General features: G+C 49.2%; 1 protein-coding gene across 1 annotated transcript; it reads right to left on the minus strand.

Annotated features, from left to right (window-relative positions):
- Window positions 1-13: 13 nt before the first annotated feature.
- LOC123644014 (ciliogenesis associated TTC17 interacting protein) lies at window positions 14-6,234 on the minus strand. The gene is made up of 10 exons (XM_045560097.1): window positions 6,039-6,234; window positions 5,770-5,862; window positions 5,226-5,426; window positions 4,859-4,914; window positions 4,067-4,153; window positions 3,709-3,876; window positions 2,172-2,296; window positions 910-986; window positions 540-628; window positions 14-341 (listed from the first exon to the last, which is right to left on the minus strand). The coding sequence occupies exons 1-10, from the start codon at window positions 6,061-6,063 to the stop codon at window positions 129-131; spliced, it is 1,134 nt and encodes a 377-aa protein (XP_045416053.1). The 5' UTR covers window positions 6,064-6,234; the 3' UTR covers window positions 14-128.
- Between the last annotated feature and the right edge of the window lie 6,389 nt (window positions 6,235-12,623).

The raw sequence follows: 12,623 nt of genomic DNA on the forward strand, positions 1-12,623 counted from the left end.
GACACTGCAGAGCCACAGGGATGCCCCGTTTATTCCCACAACAGCCCCCGGCCCAACTCGACGCCCCCGCTTCCTGCCGCGCGGGCCGCAGGGCCCCGCCTACTCCTCCCAGAAGCCGGCGTGGAGCTCTAGGTATCTCTGCGGAAAGGGCTGGGCCAGTGGGAAGAGCGCAAGGCGGGGATCGGCGGGCAGTTCGCTGCGAAGGGGCCGAAGAACTCGGCAGCGAAAGTGACCACGTCTTCGGGCTGGCGCAGCAGCAGGAAGAGCAGGAAGTCGGAGGTGAGCGCCTGGGCTTCGGGGTGCTGCCGCAGATAGCTGCTGTGGCCCAGTCGGAGCTCCTCCTGGAGGGGGACGGGGCAGCCCCAGGCCTGAGCCTGCGGGCATGGCGGGGCACCCCAGGAGGCTCCCCACTTGCTCCAAGAAGGGCTAAGGGGCACCGCAGCCTTCCAGCCCCTAGGGGTGTGCATTTAAGCAAGGCTCCAAGAGATCAGGATTGGTGGAATTCATGCCCCGCCAAGCCGGCTGTAGCCTCTCCTCACCTTCCTGTCCAGGAACTTGGAGTAGAGCTCCATGTCCTCCTCCCACACCAGGGGCTTCTTCTCAAACACTGGGCGAGGCTCAATCTCATCTGGGTGAGCAGGGAGGAAAGCTGCATCTCCCCACCCCAGAACCTTCCTTGGATCCACAGAGGGATCCCAACACCACCCAAACAGAAGGCTCAGGTAAAATCCCAGGACTCTGCCCGCATGCACAGAGCGGCAGGAAGGGGTGGAGGGCAGAATTTCTCCATCTGACTCCAGGCTCCTGTCTCATTCATAGCACATCAGTCCAGCCCTGCATCCTGGAAGGCCCCAGGCTCTCCCACCTCCTCCTCACTCTCCCACTCCATGCCTAATCGGCTTCACTCACCTTCCTCTCTCATTATGGGCATCTTGGTGATGATGCAGCACCCTGGGGAGCCCACCTGGATTCTCTTGGCCAGGTGCCTGAAGTGTAACATGGAAGGTGTGAGCATGAGTCGTCCTAGACCACCTGCTATGGGCTGAATTGTGCCTTGCCCCCAACGAGGGCTGTAGTTCTAACCCGCAATGTGATGGCATTTGGAGATAAGGCCTTTAGGAAGGTAATTAAGATTAAATGTTGTCCTGAGGGTGGAACCCTAATCAGATAGTACTGGTGTCCTTATAAGAACAGAAAGATGCCAGAGAGCTCTCTCTATCCATGCGCACGCGCACACACACACAAGAAAGGCCGGAGGACACATTGGAAAGGCGGCTGTCTACAAGCCAAGAGAGAGCCCTCACCAGAAACCAAGGCTGAGGGCACCATGATCTTGGACTTTAGCCTCCAGAACTGTGAGAAAATACATTTCTGTGTTGAAGCCACCCAGCCGGTGCCATTTTGTTATGGCAGCCTGAGAAGGCTAATCCACGACAGTGCCCCCTTGAGAGACCTGTCCTGGAGGCTTTAGCTTACTTCTGCCTCCTGCTCTTGGTTTTTGAGTTCTTGGGTGGTGGTCATTTCTCGATCCCCAGATAAAGCACAGGGCTTGGTAACCATAAGGCCCCTGCTTAGGGGGAGAAAAAAGAAAGGACTGAGACCTTTAGCGGTAAAATCATGGAGCCTTCTGCTATGAGACACTCAAAATAGAAACATACTAAGTTATGAAATAAGGAAAGACAACAGTCTGATTACTTTTTTCCCAGGGTAGTGACTATGCAAATACCTATTCTGAAATTTCAAGAAACAAATTCTTCTCCCCCACCCGAATTATCTTGTGATTTGCAGCCAGAGCTTTGCTGGTGGCAGCTTGGCAGCGTGCCAGGGGCACTTCTCCCAGCACATGGATTTGATCAAGTGTCCACTCATTCAAACCTTGGTGTTTCTCATGATTACCCCTAACACCGTGGCAGCTGCTTTAGCTCTGCCTGGGGTCTGTGGAGGGGCATTTACTTCCTCAGCCATTCCGGGTTCTTTGCTGAGGAGGTCTGGGAGGCGCTGTGAGGATTAAGAGAGCGAGCGAGTAGATGAAGAACGGGTGAATGATGTGGCTAAAGCAGGGGGACGCTCAGCTAGATCTCAATGGCAACTCTTCCTGCTGGTATCCCCAGAAACAGCTGGTCTCCCCTTTGTCCCATCCCCTTACCCCATCGTTGAGCACCCATGCTCACCCATCGGGCAGCAGGTAGTACTGGCAGGACATGGGGATGCCCTTCTCCGAGTGTACAGTCTGCTCCACGATGAACACTTCAGCCTGCTGATGGCCCACCTGGATCGTCTGGAAGCCCAGGGCATGCTGGTAACAGGCGAAATGGGGGTGGGGTGAGGCGCATGTCCACCAAGGGCTCCCCGCTGTCTCACTCTGGCCTTCCCTCCATCTCACATCTTCATTCCTCATTCTCCAGTGATTAGCAGCCCTTGCCTGTCCACACCCTCAGGTGCCACAGATTTGAGTTGCACCCCAAGCTAAATTGGGGACCCCTTCATAGAGAGCCAGCTCCAGGTCGTCCCTGCCCCAGCCCCTCCAATACTACCTCACTGACCAAGCGCTTCTAGTTGGCAGACTCTGTTACAGGGATGAGGAGCAGTAAGGGGGTGGGTGGGGGATGGGGGGTGGGCTATGGAGGCCAGTCACGGGAGGTGGTGGAGTAAGGCTCTGAGGAGTGAGACCAGACTGAGATTGGTGGCCACCTCAGGCCCGTGCTGCTGCTGGCAAGTTGTCCCTGTTGTAATTAAAACTTAAACCCCCGTTATGGCTGGGGCCATGGAGAGAAAAGTGTTAAACAGGTGTTTCAAAGAAAGTGGGGCGGACATGGCATGTGCTCATTCGTCTCAAACACATTGCTGCTTGTTGTGTTTGTGATGGACAAGCATAGAAGGTAATTTATAAAGTTGGTCCAGGAAAGAAATCAGCTGTCAAAGTGTCTTGAAATCTCTTGTGTTCAAAGGCGCAGCTTTTTTTTTTTTTTAAGAGATGGGGTCTCGCTCTGTTGCCCAGGCTGGAGTGCAGTGGCACGATCATAGCTCACTGCAGCCTCAAACTCAAGCGATTCTCCTGTCTCAGCCTCCCAGGTAGCTAGGACTACAGGCACACACCACCATGCCCAGCTATAAAGGGGTACCTTTAAAAATCACGTATTACAGGAAGTCCTAGGTATGTAGATTATGAAATGTTAGCCAAAATAAAAGAAGAAAAGGCCAGGTATGGTGACTCACACCTATAATCCCAGTGACTGGGAGGCTGAGGCAGGAGGATTGCTTAAGTCCAAGAGCTTGAGACCAGCCTGGACAACATAGCGAGACTCTGTCTCTACAAAAAAAAAAAAAAAAAGGAACACCCTTCAGGGTTGAGAAATCATAAAAGAATATTTAAGTGCAGTTTGAGATACTGATGTTAAAAAATGGTATATCTTTAAAAGCAGCCCTGCACTAGGTTTATTTTTCCTGGACTGATTTTTGTGCAAAACGGCTTGCTTCCCTGAGCTGTTCCCACCTCTCACTCACTCCACTTGCCCCACACTTAATCTCTCTGACAACCGTGGTTCTTGCTTTCTTTTGGCCTTGGAAGCCCCACTCCCACTCCTGAAGTTCTATCCCACCCCAGCTCCCTGTTCCACTCCACAGCTATCTTCTCTCCCATCTCAGTGCCCTCTAGTCCCCTTCTAGTTTGTCCCCAGGGCAAGTCTCCTGCCCGGGAAGACCCCTCACGTAGGTGGAATGGCAGAGGTTGCCCTCGGTGTCCAAGGCCAGGAAGCGGGCATTGCTGGGCACCATCCGCCGCCAGGCCATCACCCTCAGCAGCACCAGGTTGGCAGCCTCGGAGATGAAGCCCTTAATTGAGTGCCAGGGGAAAAAAGTCACTCCAGTCTTCACTTCCTGTTCAGGACAGATCTGGGTCAGGGACCTGGAGCCAGAAAGGGGCAGGGGGTGGGGGATGGGCAAGCCAGTGTTGGGCATATGGCTCTTAATAAGTCTTCAGTCCAGGCTCCTGGCCTGATGCACCCTGTCCCCACTCACGGTTCTGAATTGATGTGGAGTGCAGCTGCCAGCCGGCTCTCGTCCTCACCTCACCCTCCTTGATACTTCTGGTCACGGCCAGCTGGTCATTCTGCTTCAGCAAACTTATCTTCCGCTCCAGGGGCAGGATGAGGAACTAAAGGCCAGAGCATGCAGGGGAGAATCAGGAACTCCCTGGACCCCCCAGAGGTCACCTGGACAGTCTCCGATGTAATGTTTTTTATTTAAAAAACAGCAACAACACAACAAATCGAAGAGCCCCTTTGTTTATAGTAAAGCTCAAGAACAGCAGTCACATTATGGTGCAATACAAAGTTAAAAAGCAATGATAAAAAGCAAAGTTAAAAAGCAATGCACTTCAGAATCCTGGTTTTAAAAGATGGGAAGAGTTTCTGTGGGAAGGTTCTTAGGCACCAGTAGTTTCCAATGTGTAAACAGGTCACAGTCACATTCCAGAAGTTAGTGACGTGGTAGACGGGGCTGAGAGGGTGGGGCACAGAGATGGAGGACTTGGAGGCCAGGTGGCCAAGGGCCCCAGGGAAAGGCAGGCTCTGGGAAAGGCCAGACCCCAGGCCCCCCAGGGAGAAGCTGGTCTCCCCGCTGGGGGAGGGCTGATGTGGTCAGGGTTCGAAGCTCATGTATCATGAGAACTCAACTGCAGCAAACCGCTGCTTACCTCCAGTATCCTGGATAGATTGGTTTTTGAGTTGTGTGTGTGTAGGGGGTTGCAGGGTAACCAGGGAGAGAGCGGGGTGACACTCCACTTGGGCCCCTCCCTCCCTCCCAGCGTTTCTGTTCTCTCACCCTGGATCAGGATCAAAGCTTCGACCCTGGGAGGTACCTTGATGAACTCATGACTATGTTGTTCTCTGGACTCCAAATGCCAGGAGAGATAGCCTGGGATGTGGGGAGGCAAACACTGACGTCACAGGAGACATGGGCTGGAGATCGAAGGAAGGGAAGGTGGTGGCCCAGACTGGAAGACTAGGTGTGATGTGGTCACAGAAGAACTGCTGGTGGGTCAGCGTTGCTCTTCTGAGTCTGTGGCTGTGAATAACCTCCCTGCACCTCCCGCCTGCCCTTGCCTAGTCCTGGTCCCAAGGCAAAGGCAAAGGCAGGGGGGTTGGTCCTGAATAAAGATTCTGGGAGTGGTTGGGGGTACGGTGGAGGAGGAGAGGGGTGACAGGCTCAGACAGCAGGAACTCTACCCAGTAGGGAGTTTCCGCAGAGCATTTTGTCCAAGAAGCCACGGCTAAAGGCGTGCACGAAGGGGCAGAATGACATGGCACCAGCTTCGTCTTTGTATTTCCCTCGCTCCACCTCAATGGTCAGCTCTCCCTGAGGCTCCCCTGTGTCTGAGATCATGTCCAGAGTCTCGGAGAAGAACAGCATCTGCAGCTCCTCTGGCTCTGGGGGTGAGGGGCCCGTGGGGACAGATAAAGTCTCTGCTCCTGGGTCCCAATCCTCTGATCCTGGACCACCAGTGTCCCCTGCAGTCTCCACCTACCCCCTCCTCACCCCACGCACTTCCCAGCTGGCCCTTGCCTCCAGTGGCATCTGTAGGAGCCAGCAGGTGAAGACCCCCTCCCCCATGTACCTGGAGTCTTCCCTTAAAGAGTGTTGGCAAATAGGCCTCACGCCTTTTCAGATTCCTGGGAGAATCAAGGCTGAGAGAGTGGAGGGCTGGTCTGGGCCTCCCTCCTCCCTCCTTCCCAGGCTTGCACTCCACCCCCCCCCACCCTCTGAGCTCACGGAGGGAGCTGAGGAAGTCGATGGCTTCAGCACTGGCCTCTGGGAGTGGCAGATGCTCGGGGCTTGGGGGCGGGGGGTCCTTGGTTTTGGGGACTGCAGAGGGAGGAGGGGTTAGGATGGCGGGCCCTGGGGAGAGGGCAGGGTGGGGCAGGCCTACCCCGTCCCAGCCCCCTTTCCCCCAGGAGCAGAATCCTCCCAGACCAAGCCTAGGGTGGACTGTGAGGAAGAAGAGGTCCCCCTGCTTCCAGCCCCAGCAGCCCTGTTCCCACCTGTGGAGTCAGCTCTGGAGGACATGTTGCCTGCTGCTACCCGGTCTGTATCCAGCTATCTCCATGGCAACCGGGAGCTAGCTTCCTCCCTCCCCTCCCTTAAAGGGCCATCAACCCATTTCGCTCCACCCAGACCTTGGAGGAAATTGACATTGCAGGGTCTGGAGCTCGGCTCATGCACGAGATGTTGTCCAGCAGAGGGAGCATTTGACATTCTTAAGACACAGGGGTAAGAAACGGGTCATTAAATGACCTTAGAAATTGTGACCCAAAGTCAGACGTAGCCTCACATGCAAAGAATCCAATTAGATGTCACGTGAATATCTCTGAAGGTTGTGTCCTAATACATGTAACAATAATGATGACAACAACAATCATAGCAAACCCTTAACCATGCTTACTTTTGGCCAGGCAGTATGCTGAAGGGCTTTACATATGTTATGTCATTCAATCTACAGACTAACCCTGTGAAGTAGGTACTTTTATTACCTTCACCTTATGAACAAGAAAACTGAGGGACAAAGAGGTTAAACACTTTCCCAAGGTCACACAGCTAATAATTGGCAGAGCTAGGACTCAACCCAAGGCAGTCAGGCTCCAGAGTCTGAGAGAATTCAGAGTATAAGGAAGTGGTGAATAGATGATACATTGAATGCAAACAAGTGGTGCAACGATATGGGGAGTGATTAGAGACATAGCCTTGAAAACTGAATGGTGCTGTACATATAAAAAGGGGCTCAGCCTGATAGTGGGGGTCACAGGAAAAATCTTGGCCCAAAACCTCCTCAGTTACCTGAGGAGTTGGCTGCCACTTCCTGCCCAGATCACTTGGGAAGGTGATCCTCAAATGGCTCCTTATTGGTTAATCATCTTTAAACTTCAGGAAGATTGAGGATTCCACGAAGAAATGCTTAAGAGAATCAAACTAGCAGTATTATTTGTGCGTATATGTGTGTTATAATACATTGTACGTATTTCAAGTTCTCAAAATGTTTAAAATAATTTGTCATATTGAAGTGCGTAAAAGACAAGCCTGAGGATTCTGATTTAAATTGGGCAGTTGAATAATTCAGACTTGTCATTTTAAGTTAAAGTCTTACTAGATTGTAAGTAGAACCAGAACATTAAAAATAAAAAAACTTGAAATTTACTATATTTGAGGTACGGTGAGGTGGCTCATGGCTGTAATCCCAGTACTTCGGGAGGCTGAGTTAGGAGGATAGCTTGAGGCCAGGACTTCAAGACCAGCCTGGGTAACAGCGTGAGACTCTGCATCTATGAAATTTTTTTTTTTTAATTTTAAAATTTACTATATTTGTATGTTTTTTTTTTTTTAGGTTGCAATAAAAGTACTTGGGAGGCTGGTTTGTCAATCAATTGCTTTTTAAAAGGAGGAAATAAAATATATTGAATGAATAAATGCAGTATAAACTGCATAAAGCAATTTTAATTTTGAAAAGAGGACTGATTATTAATCCAAGCCCCCTTAAAAGTTAACATTCAAGCTGGGCATGGTGGGCTGTGCCTATAATCCCAACATTTTGGTAGGTTGAGGCAGGAGGATCTCTTGAGCCCAGGAGTTCAAGGCTAGCCTGGGCAACATAGTGAGACCTTGTCTCTGCAAAAAAATTAAAAAATTAGTCGGGCATGGTGGAGCATACCTGTAGTCCTGGCTACTCAGGAGGGCTGAGGTGGGAGGATGGAAGTTCAAGGTTTCAGTGAGCCTGGGTGACAGAGTAAGATCCTATGTTAAAAAAAAAAGTTTAAAAAATACATATGTTTCTAAATTTTCATGTTAAGATATTGAGTATTAATGTTTAAAAACCAAGGTGAATTCTAAATAACCTTTACTTTGCATATAAGCCTCTGTCAATAGCATTAATAAAACTCATAGCTGCTTAGGAAAGCAGTTTGGCAGTTCCTCAAAAACTTAAACGTGGAGTTACTATATGTCTTAGCAATTCCACTCCTAGGTATATACCCAACAGAATCGAAAACCTATGTCCTTACAAAAGGTTGTACATATTCACGTTCATAGTATTGTTCATAATAGCCAAAAAGTGGAAACAATCCAACTATCAACTATTGAATAGATAAAATGTATATGCATATGATGGAATATTATTTGGGGATAAAAAGAAATAAAGAACTGATACGAGCTACAGCATGGATAAACTTTGAAAACATGTCGAGCAAAAGAAGTCAGTCACAAAAGACCACATATTGTATGATTCCATTTATATGAAATGTGCAGAACAGGCTAATCTATGGAGACCAAAAGTAGATTAGTGGTTGCCTGGCATTGGCTGGGTTGAGGCTGTAGAGGAAGGGAGCGATGTCAAATGGGCACACGGTTTCTTTTTGGGATGATGAAATGTTCTAAAATTAGATTGTGGTCATGGTCACAAAACCGACTAAAAATTGCTGAACTGTACACTTTAAAAGGGTGAATTTTGTGCTATGTGAATTATATCTCAATAAAGCTGTTTATGAAATACAGAGGATTAATATAAAAGCTAAAGAAACAAGCAAACCCTATTGCTTTCATAATGTGAATTACACAAAGTTAGATAAAATTATTTGGATTATTAGGACAAAGTTAAAAAAGAAAGAAGCAAATTATGATCTAGATGTTCTATCAGAGATACCCACATAGTTCTCTGCCTATGCCCTCTCCTCCCCCACTGCTGTCCCGAACCCCTGGCCTGAGGGAAGATTGGCTTCCTGTGTCCTATTCCCTCTGAGGCTCTCTGCCAACATCTCTCTCTGTGGCCTCCTCTACTGCATGGGGGTCCTGCCTGCCTGTCCTCACAGGCTCCCCACCTCCTGGAGGCTCTTCTCAACTCTCTCTTGTCTGTCACCAAAATTCCATCCTTGGGGCTGGCTGTTTCCTGCTGGCTGCTAGAGGGGAAGACAGTTGGGCAAAGCAGAAGGACTAGCACCCAGTCTGTTGTCTTTTTTTTTCTTTTTTGAGACGAGGTCTCACTGTGTTACCTGAGCTAGAATGCAGTGGCATCATCACAGCTGACTGCAACCTCTAACTCCAGGGCTCAAGCGATCCTCCTGCCTCAGCCTCCTGAGTAGCAGGGACTACAGGCATGTGCCACCATGCCCGGCTAATTTTTCTATTTTTTGAAGAGATGGGGTCTCACTATGTTGCCCAGGCTGGTCTTGAACTCCTGAGCTAAACGGATTCTTCTGCCTTGGCCTCCCAAAGTGCTAGGATTATAGGCGGGAGCCACCACATCTGGCCTGTTGTCTATTTTTTTTTTTTTTTTTTTTGAGACAGAGTCTCGCTCTGTTGCCTGGGCTAGAGTGCCATGGCATCAGCCTAGCTCACAGCAACCTCAAACTCCTGGGCTCATGCAATCCTCCTGCCTCAGCCTCCCGAGTAGCTGGGACTACAGGCATGCGCCACCATGCCCGGCTAATTTTTCTATATATATTTTTAGCTGTCCGTATAATTTCTTTCTATTTTTAGTAGAGGTGGGGTCTCGCTCTTGCTCAGGCTGGTCTCGAACTCCTGAGCTCAAACAATCCGCCCCTCTCGGCCTCCCAGAGTGCTAGGATTACAGGCGTGAGCCACGGTGCCCAGCCCTGTTGTCTATTTTTTAACCCTCTGCAAGAGATCTATGAAAAATCATTGTTTTGCTCCTTAAGCCAGTGTAAGAACACCTTGGAGCAGGTTGACATACTAGCTGTGTGGCACTGGGTAGGCTGGCCCCTCTGAGCCTGAGATGGACAGCCTCCCGAGTGCTCAGGTAGGCATCCAGTGAACAACCGCTAACCTAGAGGGGGCTCACTATGCGCTGAAAGTATTAACTCATTCAGTCATCACAATGAGCTGCTAAGGTAGATACTGTCATCATCCCCATTTGATGGATGAGAAACTGAGGTACAGAAAGGTTAAGTAACCTTCACCAGCTAATATATGGAAATTAGGGACTCCAACTCAGATGGGTTGGCTCCAGAGTCTATGTTCTGTTTTTTTCAGAGACAGCATCTTACTCTGTCACCCAGGCTGGAGTGCAGTGGTGTCATCATAGCTCACTGTAACCTCAAATTTGTGGGCTCAAGTGATCCTTCCACCTCAGCCTCCCAAGTAGCTGGCACCACAGGTATGCATTACCATGTCTGGCTAATTTTTAAATTTTTGTAGAGATAGGGGTCTCACTGTGTTGTTCAGGCTGGTCTCAAACTCATGACCTCAAGCAATCCTCCTGCCTCGGCCTCCTAAGGTGCTGGGATTATAGGCGTGAGCCACCGCGCCCAGCCTAGAGTCTATGTTCTTAATTGCTTTGTTCTAATGCTCCTGACAGAATTGTCCTAAGTTCAGTAATAACAGTAACAGGAGAGAGAGAGGCTGCTGTTAACTGAACACTGTGCCTGTCATTCAGTTTTTCCACCCACTCTAGAATGAGGCTCAGTGATACCAAGTCACTTACTTGTCCAGTGTTACACGGAGCCAATCAGAGCAGAATCTAAATTTGTACCCTGATGAGTCCAACTTGGGAGGCTGGTTTGTCAATCAATTGCTTTTTAAGGGAAATAAAATATACTGAATGAATAAATGCAGCATAAACTGCATAAACCAATTTTAATTTTGAAAAGAGGACTGATTATTGAAAAGAGGCTGTCTATTTATACCATCCTGTCCAGCATTTGGCCTGAGCCTGGTGTATTTACATACCCTTGGTGTTAGATTCCCACCTGCTTTTGAAGGCTCCATCTGTGGGCAGGGCTTTGGAGGACTAAGCCCCCCAAAACACCCACACACACATGCACTCCAGGGCTCGCACGTTCATTTCTACAACTTCCCCCTCATCTGTTCTTCCCTGGACTGAGGAAAGCTACCCACTTAGGCTCTCTTCCCTTTCTTCTTTTCCTCCCCCAAAGAAAGACAGCTTGGGATCCAGGAAAAATATGAAACAAACCCAAACTGTTTTCTGGTTATTTTAAAAACTGCATATTATTCAAATACCTTTGAGGCCATTTGTCTACCTCCATTTCCTCTATACAATTAATCATCGTGCCAGAAATCTGATGTAGCGTTTTTCAATGTGACTTCGTATGCCTTTTCTCATCTGACCTTCCTCATAGCCTCCAATAAGTGGAATTGTTGGTGAAGGTTTATGATTTTGCTGTCTTGCATCATTTCTGGTATCAGGCACCCTATTCATTTGGGGACCCCCCTCTCTACTTTGAGTCCAAACTAGTTCAGTTGGGTCTAACACTACCCTTCCATCAGAGAAGCCCATTTCTCTGACTCCTGTGATTGGCTCAGGACTGGGCACATGACCCAAGCTGGACTAATGAAACTCAAGTCCTGGAACTACTGCAGGTAGTTTGATGAATTAGTATACTGCCTGCAAGGCTGGAACCTCTAGAGACCATCTTTCCACTGCAAGGAGAAAGCCTGGCAGAGAATGATGATACAGAAGAAAGCAGAGCTGAATGAAGATTCATTCCCTTTGAATCCTTGGATTCAGCCATGCCTGAAGCCACCATGACATAATTCCACACTTCTCAATTTAATGAGCTGATAAATTCTCCTTGTAAGTTGCTTTATGTTGAGTATTTGTCATTTGCATCTAAAAGGGTTCTGACTCATTTATGGTTGTGGCCATCGTGGCCAGTGGTTGTCCTCTCCATTGGAAGGTGAAGAAACTGAACTCAGGGAAATGACTTGCCCAAGGTCACTTGGATGCGGACTGACAGAGCTGGGACTGGAACCAGGGTCTCTAAGGCCAGTAATATCTGCTGTCCTACAAGCAAAATTCATGTGGTCTGATTGTTACCGGTCAGTGCCAGCCCCAGGAGACTCATGTGCTCATTTGGGAAGATGGTCCAGTGGGAGGATCACACAAGGCTCTGGGAAAATGCTCCAGAGAACCATCACCAAGTGCTCCTTGAAGCTGGGCATACCCAGAGTAAACTACATAGTCCAGGGCCTAGTCTTGGGGCTCGTCTGCCCAAGATAGCAGCGACCCAAGTACATCACAGAGCACACAGAACTGCCCTTGGGAAGGTGAAGACCACGGCTCATTCCTCCAACCTCAGCCCAGGTACAGCGGCGATCAAGGACAGTGCCAAGGTCCCCGGCCTGGGGTGAGGAGCGCCTAAGAGGGGAAGCTGAACCGTGGCTGGGGGTGGGAAAACTGTGCCCTGGGCTGGCCCCAAGGAAGCATGGAGCTGAGCCAATGCTTCCTGGTCTTCAGCCATACCAGGGCCACTTTCAAGAGTTTTGCCATAGCCAAAGGCCACCTTTACTTTGTATTTTCTTATTTCAATAAATGTCTCTAATTACTTTCATGAACTGGAAACCAGTGTCACTTGTCAAAAGTAAATACTGACCCCACAGAAAAATACAATGAAAACAAAACAATGTTGTTAAAGTTTAACTAGAGATAGTTGCCAACTAAGGTGTGGACCTGGAGCCTGGCTCCTTCTTTTTAGAGGGGCATTAAAGACAGGCTAGCGCTATGCCCTTGACGTGCTGTGACTTCATAGGACTTCAAGGGCACATGCTGTGATCACATACGATCACTCCCCTGTGGCCAGTGGTACACCTGTGCATCTCAAGCT

Source organism: Lemur catta, chromosome 8 (assembly GCF_020740605.2).
Source record: "Lemur catta isolate mLemCat1 chromosome 8, mLemCat1.pri, whole genome shotgun sequence".
Taxonomy (NCBI): domain Eukaryota; kingdom Metazoa; phylum Chordata; class Mammalia; order Primates; family Lemuridae; genus Lemur; species Lemur catta.

Coding starts and splice junctions, on each gene's coding strand:
- LOC123644014 (XM_045560097.1), bottom strand. CDS start 6,063: ATGTCCTCCAGAGCTGACTCCACAG. Junction 5,427..5,769: donor CGACTTCCTCAGCTCCCTCC/GTGAGCTCAGAG, acceptor CCTCACCCCCAG/AGCCAGAGGAGCTGCAGATG. Junction 629..909: donor GCCCATAATGAGAGAGGAAG/GTGAGTGAAGCC, acceptor CTGCTCACCCAG/ATGAGATTGAGCCTCGCCCA.